The 23,368-nt window shown below is 41.7% G+C and overlaps 1 protein-coding gene across 1 annotated transcript in view; it reads right to left on the bottom strand.

The window, feature by feature from the left end:
* LAMB1 (laminin subunit beta 1) overlaps window positions 1–23,368 on the bottom strand; it is a 73,666-nt gene that overhangs the window by 48,449 nt on the left and 1,849 nt on the right. The window contains exons 3-13 of the mRNA XM_030540039.1: window positions 20,045–20,180; window positions 16,545–16,618; window positions 11,514–11,702; window positions 11,352–11,415; window positions 9,488–9,690; window positions 7,799–7,919; window positions 7,419–7,607; window positions 6,889–7,068; window positions 6,367–6,479; window positions 5,058–5,137; window positions 1,711–1,846 (exon numbers count right to left, since the gene is read on the bottom strand). Of these exons, the coding sequence (XP_030395899.1) occupies window positions 1,711–1,846; window positions 5,058–5,137; window positions 6,367–6,479; window positions 6,889–7,068; window positions 7,419–7,607; window positions 7,799–7,919; window positions 9,488–9,690; window positions 11,352–11,415; window positions 11,514–11,702; window positions 16,545–16,618; window positions 20,045–20,180 (1,485 nt within the window). The remainder of the gene's footprint in view (window positions 1–1,710; window positions 1,847–5,057; window positions 5,138–6,366; window positions 6,480–6,888; window positions 7,069–7,418; window positions 7,608–7,798; window positions 7,920–9,487; window positions 9,691–11,351; window positions 11,416–11,513; window positions 11,703–16,544; window positions 16,619–20,044; window positions 20,181–23,368) is intronic.

Here is a 23,368-nt window from a genome sequence, read left to right as displayed (position 1 = left end):
GGGGTGATCTGGTAAGCTTGTAAGCACGAGCATATGATCTTTTATTGTTTTTAATGTTTTCTCTGTAGCGCTTTCACCTTGAGAATAAAATGGGCTTGCCTTGCCTAAAAAAGGTTGTATCTACAGCTCTGGGCAGTCACACTGTTAACCATCTCATAAGCAAAAGCAAGCAGGTGTGCTTGGGTAGCCTGTCTCTGCTGGGAATAACACAGTGAAAGCTGGAAACAACTGTGCACCTTGGAAGTATCCCAGTCAGAAGTGAGTGAGACATAGGTCTCCACTGTGTCAGTGATGGCCAAGGGAGCCAGAAGCCTGAGAGCGGGTGCCTTTGCTAGTCTAAAGAGGGGGAGTTCACTGAACCGTGACAGCACCATCATGCATTCTCACACTCTCCAAAGACAGCATGGCTATAAATTACGCAGGCTTTGGGCAAAGGGACATAGTCCTCCAAGAAGGGTCACACACTACCCGCATGCAGTCTGAGAGAAGGGAGCTTTTGGGCATGTTTTGAGATGAATATTCATGGTGCTTTGTGACAAGGAGTCAGGACCTAGGATCTTGCAGACAACTTACTGTCCGGTGTTAGAATCCTGCATGCAAATGCAGTTATTTCATCTCATTCTGCCTAGTAGAAACATTTATAAGTATTAGCAAACACTTGAAAAATTTGAATTTTTTTTTTTGTTTTTTTTTTTTTGTTTTTTTTTAAGAAAAATAGGTTTGCATTTTTCGAATGGCTCTTTTCCCAAGCAAGTGTTTCTCTGAAGATTTCCGCTAAGCTACCCTTCCATTCACAAGGCAAATCCTTACAGTAACCAAGGTTCATGCACTAGCTCATACATCTTGTGTTGCATTTCAGATTCTGTTCTACCTGACTTTCTTTCTGTAGGGTCTCTCCATAAGTTAGGACTCAGTAGAAAAAGCCTGATTTGTCTAATGCTGCAAAGTGACTGCCTTCATTAATTAATTTCAAGCAAACGACTATCTGCTGCTTTTGGAGAGTTACCTCTGTTTCCTTGCTGGAGGCAGGTATAATTGATATAATAGTTTAGCTGCTGACTATGAATTAAGAGTATGGTTCACGACTAATAAGGGGGCAGGGGAGGAAAAGGGACGTGCAGTCTGGGCACAGAGGGCTAACTAAACTAGAGATAACTAACAACATCTATAAATCTCTTCTTTGGACTCTTAACTGCCTCTTTATTCATTAATAAAAGAAAGCCCACTTAGGTGTAGAACACCAAAAATGGACAGCTGTTATGATGCTTAAATGTCTGTTTGCAAAAGCCACACATTCTCTGTGTGGGATTTTTATTGAAACAAGCAATGTGACCCATTGACACAACCCCTAGATTGAGAAATACTGTGTTTACAAATCTAGGTGCAGTGGAATAAAAGAGCTGCTAGGCCAGGAGACAGATTTCATGTACGCTAACTCAGCAAGGGTCAGGAAATGGATTTAAAAAGAAAAACAATGGCAAAATACCTCTCTCCTTTAAATTACTGCATGCATTATCATCCATACCCAGCTTACCAGCTGTGAATTGACTGTTCTCTGACAGGACCTAATTCTACATTTTCCAGTGAAATCTTTGCAAAAACTAAATAGTTACAATATTGGCACTTTTTTGAAACGTGGGATGCTAACTAAAGGGTCAGCAGAGTTTTCCACATTTCTCTTGAACCTGCACATTAAAATTTTCTACTCACAGGACCAAAGTTGGCTTCCTCTGCCTCATAGATGTAGTGGTCTAATGACATGAAGTAATAGCCAGACTCCACTTCATTGCACTGGCGTCCAATCATATGGGGCCGGCACTGACACTGGCCAGTTTCACTTGAGCAGCTGAAATGTAAGGCGAATTAATTTATATTGTGCATATACTAGGAGAGCACCGCGCACACAGAAAATACAATAGAACCTCAGAGTTGCGAACACCTCATGTTATGGTTGTTCTTTCAAAAGTTTACAACTGAACATTGATTTAATACAGCTTTGAAACTTTACTATGCAGAAGAAAAATGCTGTTTTCCAATCATTCTTGTAGTAGTTTAACACACTACTATACTTGCCCTTCTTTTTTTTTTCCCCCTTCATCTCTGCTGCTGCCTGATTGTATACTTCTGGTTCCAAATGAGGTGCATGGTTGACTGGTCAGTTCACAACTCTGAGGTTCTACTGAATTCCTATATTTATCTCTAAATGTTACATTATAAACTACGTGAGGGAACAAGCACCTCCAAACAGCACTTCATCCAAATATTCTTTTTCCCCTCTGGGCTTGTGAAGTCAGTATTTTACAAGATTGGGAAATTAGGGCCCAAAGGTTCTGAAGAAGACAGTGTCATTCTTCAAGCACGGGGAATGGAGGTGGTTGGGAGAAGGGCTGAAACAGAGCTTAACATAACAATATTCTTTGTTCAAAAACTAGCTATTTTATTTTCTAAATAGTAAAGCTACTAACTTTTCCCCCTCAGACTGTCTGTTTTGTTAATTTTATTGTCCTGGAAGTTTCCATACAATATTATAATAGATCTTTTCTTGCATTGAGCTGGTCAAAATTTTTCACACACACAAAAAATGAAAAATGGCCTTTTTTTGTAAATGAAACTTTTTGCAAAGAACAAAACAAAAACTGTTGACATGATTGAAATGTTTTCCATGAAATTTTAATCAACGATTTTTAAATAAAACTCATTTTTGAAATTACTGAAATTTTTCACTTAATAAACTGGCTTTCAGTAAAAAACAAATCACAGCATACTTCTTGATAAATGAAGAATTTTAATTAAAATATTGATGTGAAACAGAAAAAAAGAAATTACAATTTTTTCCCCTGGTTTTCAACCAGCTCTCATTCAGAGGCTTACTTGCAAATATTTGAAAAAGTGCAACAGAAGATAACAGTGACGCGGACCACAACTTTAAACTCTGCTTCCATAAGCTTTCATTTCCTCCAAGAGGAAAAGCCCTTCTAATGAAAGGAAATAAGGAATGCCTTAGCTGTCCTAAAGGGGAATCTCTCCAAGACAGATTTTAACATTCTAGGGATGTTTTCCCTATTTGGATATGAATTTCATTGCCTGGGCCAGACCCCCTCTGTTTCCAAGGTGGTAGTCCAAGGTTCAAAATTACATAGGAGGTTTTCAGATCAGCTTTGGCTGTTTCAGTTTATCTGTCCACACACTACAATCAGGGATCCAGAAAACTGTTATTAAGATGTTTAACAGAATAACCCTAGGCTGGGCAAACATCACCCATTCCCAAAAGGCTAATGTAAAGTTAGAAAAAACACTTGTGAAATGCAGACAGTTCGATTGCATTGTTTCAGGCTGAAAGCACACTTTTCTAAGGAGATTTAGAGAGCCAGAAGGAAAGCACATCTGTTCATTTTCCCACCAGTCAATGATACCCTCTCTCCAGATGGTTTTGCAATCACTGCAATTAACAGGAGGACTAGACTGGAACTCCTTGCTCCAAAATGGCTGACAGCCCTCCCCACCTTCCCTGCTGAGCTGAATGTGTTCATATGAACTGCACAGGAAAGAGCAAGGAGGAGTAAACAGCCGCATAACAGGCATTAGCATTATGGAGAGCGAATAAATCACTCAGCCACTGATGGGAAAGGAGACTGGTAAGAGTGAAAAGGAAAGCCAGACTGTCTCAGGGTAGGAAATTGCTTTCTTGTAAACACTCCCTGAGAGAGAATGATTTTTTTAAAAAGGTTGTTCATTTTAGTTAAATCTTAATCATCCAAATTAAAATAAGTGTAGACAAAGTACTTAAAAGTGGGTTTATAATATTTCATGACTATCTTTGCCATTAGTAGCACCATGAGAATGCTAGAGTCTTGCTTATGTGCATTAATTATGTAAAGAATTGCTCAGTGAAATCCTCATGAGATTCTGAGGGTATGGCTACATTTGGAATTTCAAAGCGCTGCCCCGGCAGCGCTGCGGGAGCGCTGCCACGGCAGCGCTTTGAAGTGTGAGTGTAGTCAGAGCGGCAGCGCTGGGAGAGAGCTCTCCCAGCGCTGCATGTAAACCACATCCCTTACGGGTGTAGCGTGCAGCGCTGATTACACTGACGCTTTACAGCGCTGTATTTTGCAGCGCTCAGGGGGGTGTTTTTTCACACCCCAGTTGCAGCGCTGTAAAGTGTGAGTGTAGCCAAGGCCTAAGTTATACTGGGCCAGTCAGTCGCCCACCCTGCACTCCCTCACTCTGCTGCACTAGTTTCCCATACTGCAGACAGCAACATGGAGGACACAGGAGTCTCCATGCAGCCCCAGTTGGTATATCCACTCCCATGCATGTAGCTGGGAAGCAGGTTGCCACAGCCTTGGTTCCACCACCCCAGTGCACCCATCAGCATACCCCTGTCAGCATCAGCTATAGGACCAGTGCAGAGGAAAACTAGAAGCAGACTGTGACTCTCCAAGTCACAATTCAATTCCTGGACTGCTCTTGGCACAGTGCAATTATGTATGCAGGGCTTACAGCAAAGCCACTCTTGTCCCCAGACTAAGGTCTTGTCTACACTATAACCATTTGTAAGCATTATGATGTCCTGGTGCTATGGAAGAAGGGAACTCTAGCACAGACAGGGGCAGGCATTTTTACCACCATCTTTTTACACTACAGCTTCCTCCTTTTCCATCAGAGCAAAAAATGCTTCCAACTTTCCATGGTACAGACAAACCCTAAGGCCTGGTCTACATGTAAATATTAGATTGACCTAACTACATTGCTCAGAGTTGTGAAAAATTTCACACTCTGCATGACACAGTTAGGCTGAACTACCCCAGTGCAGACATGGCTAAGAATTCTTCCACTGACCTTGCTACCAGCTCTTGGAGAACTGGATTAACTACATCAAACAGAAAAATCTCTTCTGTTGATGTAGGAAGTGCCTACAATATGGCATGACAGTGGCACAGCTGCAGTGTCATAGCTGCTATAGCTACGTTGTAGACATGGCCTGAACGCTGCAACTGCAAATGCAGTGGAGCTCAGTGAGTGAATGATTACAAGAATGTAATTGAAATTAGACTTACTTATTGTTTATTGCTCCCCCTTGGTCACAGTCACAAGGCCGACATCCATCCATGTCATTGCTCAGGCCCCAGTGTTCAGGCTGCAGAACAATAGGCCATTAATGCTGTAATGAGGTGTTGATTTAAAAGCACTCAGTTTGAACTCTAGGCACATCCCAATTTTAAAAACAATACAAAAAAATATATAAAGCCACTGAGCTGCTCACACAAATAGACCTATTTTATCACATAACCTCAAGACAGAACCACTATACTCCATCCCATTAACCTGCTTTTACCCAAAGGCCTGAGAACAGAAGATATGCTTTGCCGCACGTCTGAAAGGTTAACGAATCTAAGCTTTGAGGTGAAAAGTAAAGATGACAGCCAGTTCCAAAGCTGAGGTTTGCTCCTGGAGACCACTCTTCCAACAGCTCCCCCCTCCCTTTAATTAATTAATTTAATTATAATTAGCATGAAGAGAGGAATTTTCATAGGAAGCCAAGTCCCCAGTTTACAGTATGCTCAGGAGACAGATTGACATACTCAGATTTCCCACATAGTTTATGGGCTGATAACCATAGACAGACACAAAGCAAAGCTGGACTAGTCATCTGCGAAAGCAGACCAACGTATCTGAGATGCTAATGGTCTTAGTGCCCTGATTCACATGATGTTTTGCGAGTACATGTTTTTTAATCTCCAATAAGTACTCTATAGCAGGGGAGTAGCAAGTCTCACATATTTTGTATAAAGGGAAAAAAAAGAGGCACAACACACACTCCTTAGCTATCATAGCCTTGATTGAGGTTTGGGTAAAGGGAGTTAGACTGATGAAAAACAGGGATATGGCTGGGAAGATCCTCAAGACCCTGGGCCTGATTTCATAGCAAGCCTCTCTTTTTTGGCTGAGGCAATTCTGCGATTTGGTTAATGGGCAGCACAAGTATGAGATAATCCCAGTGTAAACTGCCTGATTGCAGGAAAGTCAGGCAGCTAGACAGCTAAACATGAACATCTGTTCCCACAATGAACTTCTGGTGCAAAACTGTGCCCCTCAAAATGCAAGTCTGGTTTCAAATATTGACTCTCTGAATACTAGTGTTCCAATAGTCCTGGCTTGCTCATTCACTGTCGTCACAACACCCTTTCTTTGTCAGTTTACATTCAGAAGTACCCATTTCCATCTGTTCTCTCTCCATGCGTCTGCTCTCAATCACTCACACAAGTCTAGCCCCATTTTACGCTACACTTCCGACATGCCACGCTGCCTCTTTCATATTAGTGTATTTTTCTATTACAAATCTAGTCTTATTGCAAGGCTACTTACCAGACACTGCTCACAGTGCCTTCCTGTTGCTAGACGTTTACAATAGCAGCTTCCTGTCTCTGAATCACAAGGATTCCCTCCAGGAAGAGTTCCCAAAGGATTACAGGCACAAGCTATATTGGGAAATACAAGTAAATAAATCAGAACATAGGAGTTTATTTCTATTTTGCACAGTATTTAATACAAATATTTACAGGACAACCATCCTTCATTTCTCAGTGAGCAATTTTATTGCACATTTCTGTCTGTATTCCTCCCCTACCTCCCTGCCAGATTTCTGTAGACTAAGGGAAGGACTTAAATTGAAACCAAGAAAGGCTTTCTAGTGTTTCAACTGAGTTTACAGTAAGATCACCTAGGAGTTCTGATGGAAGTGGGTGGAATCCAAGCTACCTGAAATCTTCAAATCATGTCCTTCCTTCAGTTAAAATCAAGGGCTGCATTAGAAGTTCCTCTTCAAGTGCTTTGGCTCATACATAAAGTAACATTAGTGTATTCCCATTCCATAAATTTTCTACTTACATTGACAACCAAGTGGATTATCTGCACTTAATCCATAGAATCCTTCTTTGCAGAGGTCACAACGTTCCCCTTCCACAAATAATTTACAGCGGCACTGTCCAGCAATAAGGCCAGCAGAGAAGTCAGTGTAGCGATCACATATTCCACCATTTTGGGAGCCAAGTGGGTCACAGTTACATGCTAAAAAGGAAGCATTGCATACACCTTTACTAACTACAGTAACAGAAATACAGTTCTCAGATCTGATTGCTATAGCTCATTAGATACGGCACTGTTTGCATGTGAAGTCACCAAGGGGCCGCTATTTCCCACTTTTTAAACAAAAAGCAAAGGAGAGAGACCACACTTACCCCAGGCCTCCCTCAAAAGCATAGAACATCTGTTCACAAATATTCAGTAACTCAAAGGAGAGGAATGGGGTCCAACAATACAGGTGCAGCTGCTTTGAAATTCCTTAGCTGAATGCCTTAGGTGATCAAAGTATAGACACAATGCACTTCAACATTCTGAGTGATGGCATTTGCACTTACGCTCACAAATGTTAGGATCTCGTATCTCTCTCTCTGGATGCTGAAAGTAAAATGGTTTGCACTGTTCACAGTTGTGTCCCATTGTGTTATGCTGGCAGTCATCACACACTCCACCACTGGTATTTCCAGTTGCCATGTATACAGCCATATCAAAATGGCACTGGATAGAGTGTCCATTACAATTGCACTCTAAGATCAAAGACAAAAAGAGCAGCTTTACTGAAGTAATATGTTTTCACTAAAGTATTAGTCATGTAAATAATATTTTTACAGTTCATTTAATGCAACAAAAACCTCATGAACCACCAATGTAAAATTCATCAAACTTTAGAAGCAAATAAGAATATAGGATTTAGAATCGGTATTGTATTTAAACATACTTTTACATGCATTACTATGGCGTCCTTCAGCTGGTCTCCATGGTAAGTCATGGTAGAAATCCAAACAGAGTTCACAGTTTAACCCTTTGGTATTATGTCTACACATGCAGTGCCCATGGACCTATCATTTAAAAAAATTAAAAAAAACAAATATAATATGTTTGGTTAAAGAAAATAAGGAGGGGGAAAAGCCAATACAATACATACAGTGCATTTAAATTGGAATGTACCTCACCATTTCCCATCTACCTAAAGTATAACCAGTGAACGTTTGGCATACCCTTACCAACTACCATTGCATCAAAAACACTTAAAGAGGACATAATCATATACAGAAAGGGCCAGACTGTGAGTTCCTTGCCTGTGTGAGTAAATGCTCACCCACACAAAGTAGTCCCATTCTCTTCAATGGAATTGCCTGTGTGAATAAATACTCACCAATGAATACAGAGCACACCATTTGGCCCCAAATGCCCTTAGTAACCTGTCAGGGCAAAATCATTAATTGTCCATAATCCATTAACATAGGATTAGCCATATCAGAACATAGGGTCATCTAGTCTAATACCTTCTCTCCAGCAGTGGATACAGAAGCTTTAGAGGAAAGGGGCCAAAGCTCTTCCACACCATAATTGATATTTATCACAATCCTGGCTCAAGCCTCAACATTTACAGAATTACTGGGGAAATCAGACAAGCTGCTCCTGTGACAGTGACAGCCGCCATCTTGGATGACCATGGATTGAATTTGGGAGGAACTCCAGAGCTAGAAGAACATGTCTCTAGAATCTGAGCTCTGCAGGTGGGGCTGTAAACAGACCCATAGCTACTGTGGGCTGGGCACAGAGGGGGATAAACACTGCATGCTGACTGGTGGGCTCCACTCCCATAAACAAGACCAAAATTTCCTCCCAAGTGTTGAATCTGCTCAAAAGTTTCCCCTCACACTTTGCGTTAACCAAGACAATCTCATCTCCCACAAAATTCCACTTCCCAAAACAGCAACCCAACAAACACTGCTTTCAAGCTGGCAACTCACCCAATCTCTTCCCTGTCCAGAAAAAGTCCTACCTGCATCCACTTGGAAAAATCATGGGGAAAACGGACACTGAAGAAAGGAAAATGTACCTGACCTGTTATACAATATTACAACATGCAGGCAGCAGGATTTTCTTCTGCCCTGCTGTTGATCAGTATGTGCACTGACCTCTGAAAATGGATAGCCCTTGTAGTTTTCTTTTTATACTAGTTAACATAAATGCAGTGCTGTTCTTGTTCATTAAAGTGTCTCACCCCTTTGACCCTGCTATTTGCTTCAATAGAAACCTTCAGCGACAAGGTCCATAGGTTAGTTCAATGTTGCATAAAAATACATTCCCTTATATCCATTACAATACTGTTGCCTTTTATTTTTATCAAGTCTTTAATATAATTAGAAAGAAGACATTTCAAAATGTTAAAGTAACTTGAAACTAGTCTCAGCTCTCTGTGTTTGATCAACAACAAAAATGATGAACACGGTTTTATTGTTTGGAAATTAAGAAGAAAAACAAAGGGCCAAATTCTGCCACTCTTACTGATGTACCTTAGTACTAACTTTAATATATCTTCTCAATGTGAGTAAAGCGGACAGAATCAGGCTCAAGGCATTTTAACATTGTTTTAGTGTGAAAAAGTGTGAGCATTTACCATTCCTTCCACCTCTTCATTAAAACCATCCACTGGTGCACACTCACTGGCATGGCCATAACAGAAACAGTTCCCACGAACCACCATGTCATAAATGGCATAGTAGTACTTTTCTTTGATTTCCATCCTAGAATCCAAGAGGTTGTCTCCCAATGTATGTAACTTGGTGAAACTGATTCTTAAATTTGTGATTTTTAATAGGTCTGCAGGGAAAAAAGCAAACAGTTTCTTGAATTAGGTATTGAGTTCTATGAACCGAAGGAAACCAAGAAAACTGCAGATCATAAATTATGGGAAACCTCACACAGAGCAATTTTCTATGTCAAGATATAATACAATATCTGGGATTGTAAACAAGACTTCATCTTGTTTGAATACAAATTTTCCTCACTGGATCATCCCACTACAAATGCCAGAGATGAATGGTCCCCCCGCCAATATGATCACTACATATACTAGATTAATTTAAACAAAACTGGGATCTATTTTGCTTAGGGTGACCAGATGTCCCGGTTTTACAGGAACAGTCCCGATTTTTGGGTCTTTTTATTATATAGGCTCCTATTACCCCCCATCCTCTGTCCCGATTTTTCACATTCGCTGTCTGGTCACCCTAATTTTGCTGTTAATTCATACATCCACAGAATATTAATATTAATGGCACATGCATCAGTGCCACAACAGATGCCTTAGTTTTCAACCACATTTCGGATTTAAAATGTAAAATGGGTCCGGGTTAATATTAAGGAAGTGTTGACAGTGAAGTACGAGCTTCAAGGACCGTGTGCATCTTTGGAAGCACTTCAGTTGGAAATTGCAGAAACACTTAGGATGCAAATATAAGTATTTTCTTTATATGCCCTCACACCCTTTGAATATAATTAATCGTATTTTGATGGGAAAAAAACAACCATCTTGATCCTATCAAATACAAAGTAACTGTTCTCATAGGAAGAGGTCTCGCAGGAAGACAACATTATAGCAATTAATTTGACGTTTGACTCTTTCTGCCCTGATATTATTAAAACCTTGTTTTTCCTTCAGTGTCTGAAAATACCCTTGGCCTAAGCTAATAAAAATAGAATTCCTTATAAATTTCTCTTTTTAAACTTTGGTTAAACAGAAAACATTGAATCAATGTAGCAGCCAGCACACAGCCTTCTACTTGAGTTGTTTTCCTTTGCTGTCTCATCCATGCAGCTTTACACTGTTAGATACTAACTTACACTAAAGCCAAATCCTGTTTTCTTTAGGCATTTTACCTGAAAAAGGACGTTTCTTTTTCAAACTGTATGCTTTCATACAGCAGCAGATTTGTATGTTTGCTTTCCTTTGTCCCAATAACTGTAAATAATTGATGCATTAATTTTAATGTGTTAAGAGTCAGTCCTATAATCAGATCAGTGTGGGAAGGCACTCAATAGTGCCAACTCTAAGAACCATGAGTCAGACCCACAAAAATCTTTAGCTTAGCTAAAAATATCATGAAATTTAAAAAAAAAAAATCATAAATTTGGGGTTCTATTTATCTGCTTTCTTTGGGGGGGTATGTCACATTTTCAAGCTCTTCTCTAAAACAACGAGGTTTAGAATTCCCCCCACATGCCTTTTTTTAAGAAAAATGGAAGTTGAGATTCTCACACAATCCCATAACACCAGGAATTGATCCTTTAAGAAAAACATCAAATATAACGAGACTCATGATAAAAAAATCATGAGTTGGCAACACTGGTTCTTATCTGCATGTGAAGACATGGTGTAGTACTAAGGCAGTACTAGATCTGATTTTTTGCTTGTAACTTTTGTATTTTTAAATGAAAAAAAAATTAGTTAGAATGAGAAAGAAAAATAAGCATGTACATACTTTGAATTCTTGGACTATATGGGTCTTCAATTCTAAAAGCTGGATCTAAAGCACGATATATGACCTAAAGAAAAATGAAAAATGAAAGAATCAACCTTAAAATAAGGGATCTTGAATTGTTCAGAGAAAAAGTCTTCATTATATATAAAAATAACCTCCAACCTCTCCCTCAGTTGAAGGTTCAATGTCAGAATATCGGGAATCACAAATGATATCATCTACTTTCTTCATGGGTCCAGTTGAAATACCAGGGAAGGAGTTCTCACAGTCATATGCAAAGTATCTATATACTTTCCAGGTTTTTCCAAAATCAGATGATCTTTCTATCAGCATTGCAGCTGGGCGGAAGGTCTTTAAAAAAAAACAAAAATAAAAAACAGCAAATGTTTATATACTATTAAATATTATTTGGAATCAATTATTAGAAGGAGCAACTCATGTGCCTAGATTTCAAGATATCTTCTATAGACAGATATTTTTTCTATTTCTTCCCAATTTTCTTTTTACTACTGCTACTACACACTCAGTGTTTGGAGACAGACTATGGTACGGCCTTCATCTGAATCATGCAAATCAAATTAGAGAGTATCTTTAGAATGATAATGATATTTAGTAATTACAGGTACATAGACATTTAAACATACTCATAATGCAACACACAAACTTAGAACAAAGGATTGTTTACTGTAACCTACTAAGACTTCAGATTCCTATTTAAAATGAAGGTAAGAGAGAAATACTTGAAGAATGATCATTATTTTTTATGGTCACTGAAAAAAGTGCAGATCCTCCAGTTACTATAGCTCCTCATTTTCTCTCCCAGTCAGTCCTGGCTCACAGGAAGATCTAACAGGCCCCTCATTTCCTGTCACACTGGGCGGGGACTGGAAAGATGGAGCACAGAAAGGGGAATCCAGTTATACATACTGTATTTCCCCTTCCTTATCCTTGGTCTCTTGTCAAGTCACACATACAGAACAATGGTAATATTTTTCCATCTGCCTCTCTGGTATCTGTCTTAGGGTGACCAGGGATCCGGTTTTCAGCAGGGTAGTCCCTACGTGTCCTGGGGCACTGTGCTATGCCCCGGAAGCGGCCAGCAGGTCCGGCTCTTAGGTGTGCAGGGAGGGAAAAGGCGCTCAGCGTGCTGCGAGCATCAGCTCTCTGCTGGGGGGGGGGCGGTGCCTTCAGCCGTGGAGCCTCCCCACCTAGGAGCCAGACCTGCTTCTGGCACGCTGCATGGAGCCAGGACAACCTGGCAGCCTGCCTTAGCCCTGCTGTACTGCTGACCAGGAGCTGCCTGAGGTCAGCCTGAGCCCCACCCCCAAGCCCCATCCCCCAAACCCAGAGCCCCCTTCTGCACTCCAAACCTCTCATTCCTGGCACCAGCCCAGAGCCTGCACCCCCAGCCCAGAGACTGTGCCCCCTCCTGCACCCATACCCCCCTCCTACACTCCAATCCTCAGCCCCAAGCCCTCCCGAAACCCAGAACCCTCTTCTCCACTCGAGCCTGCACTACCAGCCCAGAGCCCTCACTCCCCTGCACCTCAACCCCGTCCCAGCCCAGAGCCCCCTCCCACACCCTGAACCCCTCATCACTAGCCCCACCCCAGAGCCCTCATCCCCTCCTGCATCCCAACCCCCTGCTTCAATCTGCAGCCCCCTCCTGCACTCCAAATCCCTTGGCCCCACCCTCAGCCTGGAGCCCCCTCCTACACCCCAAACCCTTCATCCCCAGCCTCACCCCAGAGCCCATACCCTCAGCTGGAGCCCTCACCCCTCCCGCAACCCAACCACCTGCCCCAGCCCAGGGAAAGTGAGTGAGGGTGGAGGAGAGCAAGCCACAGAGGGAGGGGGAATGTAGTGTGTGGGGGTGGGACAGGGCCTCAGGGAAGGGGCAGGGCTAGAGTGTTCAGTTTTATGCAATTAGAAAGTTGGCAACCCTAATCTGTCTGCATTATCTTTCTTAGTGCTCTAACAATTGTCTTGTTGGTTGAATAAGCAACTGAAACTGGTCTTTTCCCCACCAGGTTGAGAAGTTCATCCTCAGCCAGTTTTATAAGACTCTACTCCCAGGATCCATAATGACTCTGCTTTAACGGACTTTGACCAAACTTTGACACAGTCTGATATAAAATAAAGAAATGATTAGATTGTATGAATAGCTTTTCTCCTTACCTACCAGCATTTCAAACAACTAAATTAATTATAATTAGCTAATGAGATAAATAAATAAAAGATTCTTAACCCAAACCCCCACCTTAAAAATCTCAATGTAGAAAGCACTGAAATATTAGAATCATTCACAATATGAACTGAACTTTTACATTCAATTATCAGTTTAATATACGGCTTGCATCGAGAGGACAATGTCAGCAATAGTTTGTTCATTTGTTTTATATATGTGGGCAAGATCCTCCAAAAGCCAAACACAAAAGTATTTCTATCACAGTTTTAAAATGTATTACTGCTTAGCTGAAATAATGATCCACATTACTAACTATTTAATCCCTCACAATCACACTCAAATGCAAACCCTTCACTCTGATTTCATAGAATCATAGAATATCAGGGTTGGAAGGGACCTCAGGAGGTCATCTAGTCCAAACCCCTGCTCAGAGCAGGACCAGTCCCCAACTAAATCATCCCAGCCATGGCTTTGTCAAGCCTGACCTTAAAAACCTCTAAGGAAGGAGATTCCACCACCTCCCTAGGTAACCCATTCCAGTGCTTCACCACCCTCTTAGTGAAATAGTTTTTCCTAATATCCAACCTAGACCTCCCACACTGCAACTTGAGACCACTGCTCCTTGTTCTGTCATCTGCCTCCAGATCATTAACGAAGATATTGAACAAAACTGGCCCCAGGACCAACCCTTGGGGCACTCCGCTTGATACCAGCTGCCAACTAGACATGGAGCCATTGATCACTACCCGTTGAGCCCAACCATCTAGCCAGCTTTCTAGCCACCTTATAGTCCATTCATCCAGCTCATACTTCTAACTTGCTGGCAAGAATACTGTGGGAGACAGTATCAAAAGCTTTGCTAAAGTCAAGGAATAACACATCCACTGCTTTCCCCTCATCCACAGAGCCAGTTATCTCATCACAGAAGGCACCCAGATTTCACCCAGACTATTACACATCAAACCAATAGGCATATATGCAGCATTAAAATAGTCTATTGTGGTATTTGTCCATAAAAAAGGTACAAGATCAGAGTAAAGTTTTGCATTTGAGTGTAAAGCAGCCTTCATTCAAAATTAACCAAGTTTTTTGGTGGAAGGGAATTTCCCAGGCTTTTTAGGAAGTACCTGATGACTATTCAGATGAATAGCCATCAACAATTATATGTATTATTATTCATAATTTGTATTAGCACTTAGAAACCTCAGTATTAGCCCAGAGCCCCATTATGTTAGGCACTGTAAAAAAGAACAAAAAGATAGAGTCTTCCCAAAGATCTTATAATCGAAGGATCCTTACTATGTAGGGTTGCCAGGTGTCTGGTTTTCAACTGGAATAGCCGGTCAAAAAGGGACCCTGGCAGTTCTGGTGGGCACCGCTGACAGGGCCATTAAAAAAGTCCGGTTGGCGGATCCTAGGCTTATGGGTGGCCAGGGAGGCTCTGCACACTGCCCCCGCCCCGAGAGCTGGCTCTGCAGCTCCCATTGGCCAGGAACAGCGATGAATGGAAGCTGTGGGGGTGGCACCTGTGGGTGAGGACAGCATGCAGAGCCTCTCCAGCCATCCATGTGCCTAGGGGCCACAGGGACCTGGTGGCTGCTTCCTGAGAGCCGTGGTAAGTGCTGCTGGGATCCTGCACCCCGAACCTCTTCCTGCACTCCAACCCCCTGCCCGAGCCCAGAGTCCTCTCCTGCACTCAAACTCAGTCATGGAGCCCACACCCCCACCTCACTACTCTGCCCCAGCCTTGAGACCCCTCTTGCACCCTAAACCCCTCATCCCCCCCCAGAGCCTGTACCCCAACCTCCTGCCCCAGCCCAGTGAAAGTGAGTGAGGGTGGGAGAGAGTGAGCCATGGAGGGAGGGTAGATAGAGCAAGTGAGGGCAGAGCCTCGGGGAAGGGATGTTTGGTTTTGTGCGATTAGAAAGTTGGCAACCCTATTACTATGCCTATCACATAGCCCTGCAACCCCTTGCATTGCCACACTCTTCCTCCTGTCCCTTGCACCACAATCCTCCGTGCACAGACTAATTTTCCCCAGGCTCACTCCCCTTGTGCAATCCTGTTCGCTCATGCACCAATCCAGTCCTCCTTAATAAATCTCTCCTTCCATCTTTCACCATGACCCCGTACAGCCCTACAACATTCAGTTTTTAAATCCTAATATACACAGATATTTATACATACCGGTGTTTAGAAGCTGAGTTTGGTAAGGAAATATGGGGGTATGGTGGGGGGGGGGGGCACCCTGTGGGAGAGCAATATGTGATGGGTAGTGGCGGAAGCAGAGGTGTGTGTTTGAGATGGGAGCCCAGGGATATTATAGGGATATCTACAGTTGTCCTAGAAAGTTAGCATGTAAAATGTAAATATTACATTCAGCTACAGAGGTCACTACTAATGCCTCCATAATAAAATGTACTTTGAGACACATGGTACGTAATCTGTCATTCCAGGACATCTGTTTGAAAGGAAACAAAGGCATAGATTTCCTCTTGGAGACATTTTCATTTGTCAAGTGAAAATGACTGCTAACAAAACAAAAAAAAACTTGCTTTTACGTTGATTTTGATGATATTGTAAAATACAAAGAACAAACAAATAACCCAAAGCACAGTTTTTGCACACTTCCACAATCTTGAAATCTAAAAGAATGGTAAGACCCCACAGTTCCATTTTTGCTACAAAAGCCCAAAATATAAAATGCAAGTGAGCAACAGAAGACAGCTTTAATCTCCTATTTTATGAGTTTTGGATTTATTCAAAGCAGAAATGTATGTTTATACAAAGATCATTGATTAAAAATTTGAAACCAACAGACTTATGAAGTCCATCTCCCAGGCATTCCAATATTAATAACATTTTTAATACATTTATTAAGGCCTGTATCTTTAAATCTGGAACATTATATATAACCAGTTAAGCCCACAACTGCCCTCCATGACAGATGTTAGATTACACAGTGCTCCAGTTTGTGATTTGTGAGAATGCTATGGATTCTTTACCTTGAAGGTCATAATGAGATGAGTGAAATGGAATTCAGCTTCCAGATCCAGTTGGAGTGTTACATTTTCTAAACCTAAAGGCAGAAAAAGGAAATTCTATGGTAAACAGGAACATTTCTCAGCAATAACTTCATTATTTTCCTAAGAGACCCTCATTCTGGTAATATAAAGACCTTTTTTTTGACTTTGGCTGTTATGTTGTGATAGAACAACATATGGATTAGCACTATAACAAACATTAAGGAATTGCGGTGAAGACACTGAAGATATAGTGTTTGCAAACTTCCTAAACATCACATTACATGGGATTGCCAATTGGAGATGTTATTTCTTATACAGTGCTGTAAGTGTATTTGGTCTGTATGGCATTTAACATATTTCACTTTACCCCCATACTTGAGGTATTTTAAGTATCATTACCCCATTTTACATTTACATTTTACAATACCCCATTACTCAGGTACGGGGAGGTTAAGTGATTCACACACAATGCAGAACTAGTCTGGTATCAGGCCTTCCGCAGAGGCCTCTAGCTGATGCTTTAGAAGAAAATGAAAAACTCAACAGTCCACCAAGGATGAAGCCCTGGCCCTCACTTCGCTCTGCATGGGCAAAAAGCCTGATGTGCAATGGAAACGAACCGTAATTCTTTCTGCTAGGAGCTGGACCGCTGAGATCTCGTGCAGGGGGGTTCTGGAATTCTGCAAATGGCTCTCAGCCTAGGAACATGGGTGTTTGGGGCAGCCTATTCGTCAGGCGAGGGCCTGGATTAACTGGATTAGTACGAACAAACTTTCCTAAACCCCATGTAGGTCCCCTGCTCAAAGTCCATTTAATTCTAGTTTTACAGACAAGGATATTGATTACACTTATAGCCAGTTACGCATAGCTGCATAACAGAAGGAGCTGGGGCAGTGGTCCCCAACGCAGTGCCTGCGGGCGCCATGGCACCTGCCGGGGCATCTATGTGCGCCTGCGTACTGGCCGGCGGACAATCATCCACCGAAATGCCACCAATAAGCAGCAGCATCCAGAGGCACTGCCTTTGAAATGCTGCTGATTTTTGGCAGCATTTCGGGGGCGACGCCTCTGGATGATGCCGCTTCTCAGTGGTATTTTGGCAGATGCTCATCTGTCGGCCATGGTCCTCGGTGGCTCGTAGTCCGGCGCTTGCCAGATGAAAAAGGTTGGGGACCATTTTGCTGGAGGATTCTTTCCTGTCCCCTGTGCGAATCAGCATACACCCAAAGCATGAGACTGGATTACCCTTATCTTGGTTTGCATTACAGAACTAAAGTGCCTAGATAGAGGCAGATGCAAAAAGATAGCTGCGGGACTGGAAGTGGCCTCCCTTATAATGCCCTGATGAGAAGCCCTGCCCCCTCTCTCAGCTGCTGATAAGACTGAGGGTGATGGAATTCATACCATAGCAGTGATGCTGGACACTGGCTGAGGGCTCCAGTTCTAGTATCAGCCTCTGGCAGTGGGTATCTCCAGTTGTAAGACACACACCCCTCCCCCCAACCTCTGCTTGTATATATGTGTATATATATTATATATATATATATATATATATTTGTTAGTAGTTTAAAACAATAATGAACTGTATTTGCTTTTTTCTCTTTGCTGCTGCCTGAGTGCATACTTCCGGTTCCAAATGAGGCATGTAACTGACTGGTCAGTTCATAACACTGGTGTTCATAACTCTGAGGGTGTACTATATCATGAAACTGCCATTGTCCTGGTCAGTTTTACACTTGCCTACAACTTCCTGAACATCAGCAGTGAAACCCAGCCGATTCTTGCTAATTTCACTCAGAGGCTCCTTGAGGAAACTATGAGCAGAAGCAGAAGCATAGGAGCCCTTTGTCTACACAGTCAGAGATTGCACTGCAGGGGTTCACAGTGGAAAGATTATTTTTGTAACCATAAGGGATAGAAGCCTACAACTGTTTTTCAAATGAAAGGTTAAATTTTACAGAAATTGACTATTCAGGTCTCCTCACTCACTAATGAAAGCTTTCCAACTTACCAGCGGCAAGAAAGAGATTTTTCAAGTTGTATAACTATAAATTATCAAAATGTTAGGACTGTATACTGAAGGAAGATAACACAAACAGTTATTTGATGCATGTGAAAAGATCTTTTGAAACAGCTGGAAACTCATTACATTCTAGTTTGTAGCATAAAAAACAAAAATGATTTGGAGTGGGGGAGGGAAGGAAGACAAGTAGAATAACCCAAGGAAAGTATGCAACTTTCCAATATTTAAACAGCTATAATTTTGTGTGGAACACACAGTAATATAACTATCCTTGCTGCTTTATGTCTACATGGAGAAAGAAAGAATCATTTGTTGTTTATTTTTGAGGGACATTTGCATGACCTTATAAGCTAAAACTTTTCTGTTGGTAAGTTGCCAAGTCTATCGCAAAAAACATGAGTTATCTGGAATGCTAAACTAGAAACAGTGGAGACAGATAGCTAGCTGGATTAATCTCACTTGTTAAAAAGGACATAATGTAAACTTCTTTTTAGTGGGTTAATAAGAGTTTTTCAAAACATCACAGTGTTTGTTAAGTTACAATAAGAGCATTTGCCAACATATTTGCCAAATACTATGCCTTCCAAACTCCTTTTTAAAAAAAAAAAAAAAAAAGAGTATCTTAGGAGTTTTAGGATTGGATGGCCTATCTTGAGGAAATTCAGGCAGACTGAGAGCACAGCTGTAAAAGGAAAAAGGAATGGCTTATTATGGAAAGAAATTTTAGAGGGAAAAATACCCCACAAAACTAATGTGTGTGGTTTTTATTTGCTTTGATTTGCTTGCTTTGTTCATCTGGCAGATGAATACATAGCCTGAGCAGAGAAGTGAGGTGATAGTGAATATTGAGAGAGTGGCACTGATTCTTCCATCCTCCTGAAGGGCAGAAGCCAAAGTGGTTTTAAGCTATACCAGTCCTGTCCAGCATGCGGCATAGGCTGTACCAGCCTCAGGGTACCTGGGTGACAACGGCTGGAGCACTGTGCACTCTAGCCATACCTCCTCCCTCCACTGACAGGCATGCTAGGCAAGGCTGGGAGAAACAACAGTATACAGCTGTTCTGGCTGCTCTGTACTGGGATGTTCCTTGGGGGCTGTTTCCTCCCCCTTTGCTCATTCCACTAAGCAAAAGAGATTTGGGCACAATATATTAAAAAAAAAAAAAACCTATATATTTTTAAAAAACCATGATAAGAGATTCCTTAAAGTTTATATTATACTTTTTCCAGCACTCCTAAAGTTCATAAGACTTTGTTTATAATAAAACATCACTCAGGTATAAATCAAAGAATCTAGCTTTACCAAGGGATCTGTGCTTAACACGCTAATGCTCCATGCAGTACTAACAACTAGGCAGACAGCCCTTCAAACAACAACAAAACATAATGGAATCTTTAAGTCAATCAAGGGTGACCAATTATGTTCACTAGAAATTATCTCCAGATGAACTACATACCATTTTCTGACTGCCACCACAGCTTGAGACGGTTTGGAGCAAATGTTGTGACCACATTTTCAATAAGATGGCTATCAGAGTTGAGAGTCTCGTGGAAGGGGAACTTGGAATTGCACGTGAAACATTTTTTGTCCTCCTAAAATAATAAGACAATTAACGTATTAGTCTTAGCGTTGGTTATTGTATCAAACAAAGTAATAGTTGTTCCCTGAAGATAAACATATTTTGCATTAATGTTATGTTTGGCTCTTTGTGCCTGTTGAAGAATAACTCCAAAAGATTTATTTTTTACTTTAAAAATTAAAGAAAGCATCACGTACTCTTAAATTAATACGAGTAACTTGAAGGCCAAAGGGGAAAATACGACAGGAATTAAATAAGCTTTTAGTTTTATTGGAAGTGTGTTTTACTTAAAACTAATTCCAGGGACTATCCCTGGGAATAAAGTACTCCCCAGCACAATTCATAAGTGAATATTAATGTTTACAGAAAACTACTCAACTGATTTATGCTGAAACTTAGACCCAGAAACAACACGTTCAAATGCTCTGTAAAGTAGCGTTTGCTTCTTCCAGTTATAGGTATTCTGGACAAAGCCATGTGCAGCTCAAAGTCCCCTGTAAAGCTTTAGTGTAGGTCCAATTTACTAGGGTGGAATTTCACCACTGAGTCCAAATTTTCAAGCACATACTTAGGATGAGCACAAATGCAACCCTAACTTTGCATGCAGCCCCATGTTGCACCTGTTTGAAATCATGGGTCTGAGTGACTAACCCTCCTCCACACAACAAGTGTAACATAACAGCTATTATTATCTATTCATTTGTATTGTAAAGGTGCCTAATATGTCAGAGCCCACTTGTGATAGACATTGCATAGACGTAACAAAGAGACAGTCCCTGCCCAAAGAAGTTTACATCTTAATTTAAAATGAGAGACAATAGATAGATATGACAGACCAACAGGGGGAGCCCGAGATAACGGTAAAACAGCGTGAATACGCAGCTGGTCACAGTCCAGGAGCCACTAACTATTGTCAAGTGTTATGTGGGCATCCTGGCTCAGGTGGGTTTTACAGAGACATTCAAAAGAGGACAATGTGGTGGTATTGTGGATTTTTTACTGGGCGCTCTTTCCATAGCCTAAGGGGTAGCATGGGAAAAAGCACAATGATGCATGTCCAAAAAATGGACAAACAGGCAGTTCAAGATGGCATTGTTGGCAGAGTGGAGGCTACATTCACATTCACTCAACCCTTAATAAAACAGCACCTCAGCAGTCATGGATCTGAGCATTAGAGACGTTGCTGTAGTATAAAGTAAGTGATGCTGTTTCACACAATTCAGTGCCAGTTATGGCGCCCTTTTCCTGGTAGTCCCCAGGCACAGAGTTCATACTCCACAAGCCCTCTGTCATTCCTGCCATGAGCAAACAAATCAAGACAAGTCTCTTTGGTCTGTGTATTCTCCCAATTCCTTAGGCATGTCCCTATCATCTTCTCATACAGTCAGATTATTTGGGCTAATCTATATGAGCACTCTCAAACCAGCCAGACTAGTGGTCCCAAATATAGATCCAGATCTCCCGTCGCTGAAATCAGGGTCAAAGCTGTCTGTTCCCTAAGGTTTGCCAGAGAGAGGTGAGGGGTCTCAGCATCTTTCAGAATCCCCCTTCTAACCATGTCTTTTCTGCCACGCTCTGCACCTTTGAGGGGGAGGGGCAGAGGGACGAAAGCAGCTAAGGATACAATGCTGACTCAGAATATTTAGTTGCAAGAATAAAAATAAGGGAACACTTGAAATCTTGCAAGGTATGTCAGAAATTTTACTATAGCCATATTGGGGCCCAATCCTGCAAAGTGCTGAGCACACACTATCAAACTAAACGAGCTGACATGACACGTTTGTTCAAGTATACTAAGGAGCAATATACTTTGGGCCAAATTCTATGGTCCTGAATGGAACAAGACTCCCACTGCTTTCAGAGGGAGTTTTGCTCCATTTAAAAAGCGGCAAAGAGTCCTGTGGCATCTTATAGACACACTGGAGCATAAGCTCCAGTATGTCTGTTAGTCTATAAGGTGCCACAGACAGGGCCGGTACAACCATTTAGGCGACCTAGGCGGTCACCTAGGCCACTGGCATTTGGTGGGCACCATTTTCTTTGGCAGCGACTGCAGTGGCCAGATCTTCGGCCACCCTGGTGGCCGCTGGTATTTAGGAGGAGGGAGCTGGACAGGGGAGCACAGGGAGGGCCGACTGCATCAAGTAAGGGTGGGGAGCGGCACGCAGGGCAACTCCCCGCCCCAGCTCATCTCTGCCCCGCCTCCTCCCTGAGCACACTGTGGCCGCTTCATTTCTCCCACCTCCCAGGCTTGCGGCGCCTAAGCTGATTGCTTGCTCCACTTAGAACAACAGAATTTGGGCTAGTGTTCTTGACATTGTAAACTCAGGTTGAGATTATTTATCTACTTTCACATGTAATATAGCTCCATTTATACTGACTGGGTTTTTTACATGTCCCTTCTGTCTTGGAAACCTGGAATGTGCTAGACTATTTTTCCACATAAATTCATATTTTCATTGTTTTACTTGAAGACATACAGATTTAACTACTCTTCTCCCCCCCCCCCATGCCAGAATTTAAACTATAAATGTAATTACATACTGACTTTGATTCAGGAAGTAGTCTAGACGGCTCTGTACAAGCCTGAAGAAGTATGAATTGAACTCTCTGTGCCACATTCTTACTTATCGAGTTAAATTGAGTTTAAATGTATAAGTACACTATGGATGCAAATAGCTAGGCATGCTATTTATACTGCCTCTATATCACAGAATCAGAGAAATCTGGGCTGGAGGGGACCTTGAGAGGTCATCTAGCCCATCCCCCTACAATGAGGCAGGACAAATGTTTGTCTAACCTGTTCTTAAGGGTTCCACAACCTCCCTTGGAAACCTATTCCTGTACTGTACTATCCTTACTGTTATAAAGTTTTTCTTAATATCTAACCTACATTTTCTGTGGTGCAGATTAAGGCCATTAGTTCTTGCCCTACTTTCAGTGGACATGGAGAACATTTGATTGATCACTGTCCTCTTAACAGCTCTTAACATATTTAAAGACTTATCAGGTCCTCCTTTACCTCCCTTCCCCCAGTCTTCTTTACTCAAGACTAAACATGAACATTTTTTTAAAACTTTCCTCATAGATTAGGTTTTCTAAGGCTGTTATCATTTTTGTCAATCTCGTCTGGATTCTTTCTAAGTTGTCCACATCTTTCTTGAAGTATAGCACCCAAAATTGGACACAGTACTCTAGCTG

The sequence above is a fragment of the Gopherus evgoodei genome, chromosome 1 (genome assembly GCF_007399415.2).
Source record: "Gopherus evgoodei ecotype Sinaloan lineage chromosome 1, rGopEvg1_v1.p, whole genome shotgun sequence".
NCBI classification, from domain to species: domain Eukaryota; kingdom Metazoa; phylum Chordata; order Testudines; family Testudinidae; genus Gopherus; species Gopherus evgoodei.
This window is presented reverse-complemented; position numbering and strand designations above follow the sequence as displayed.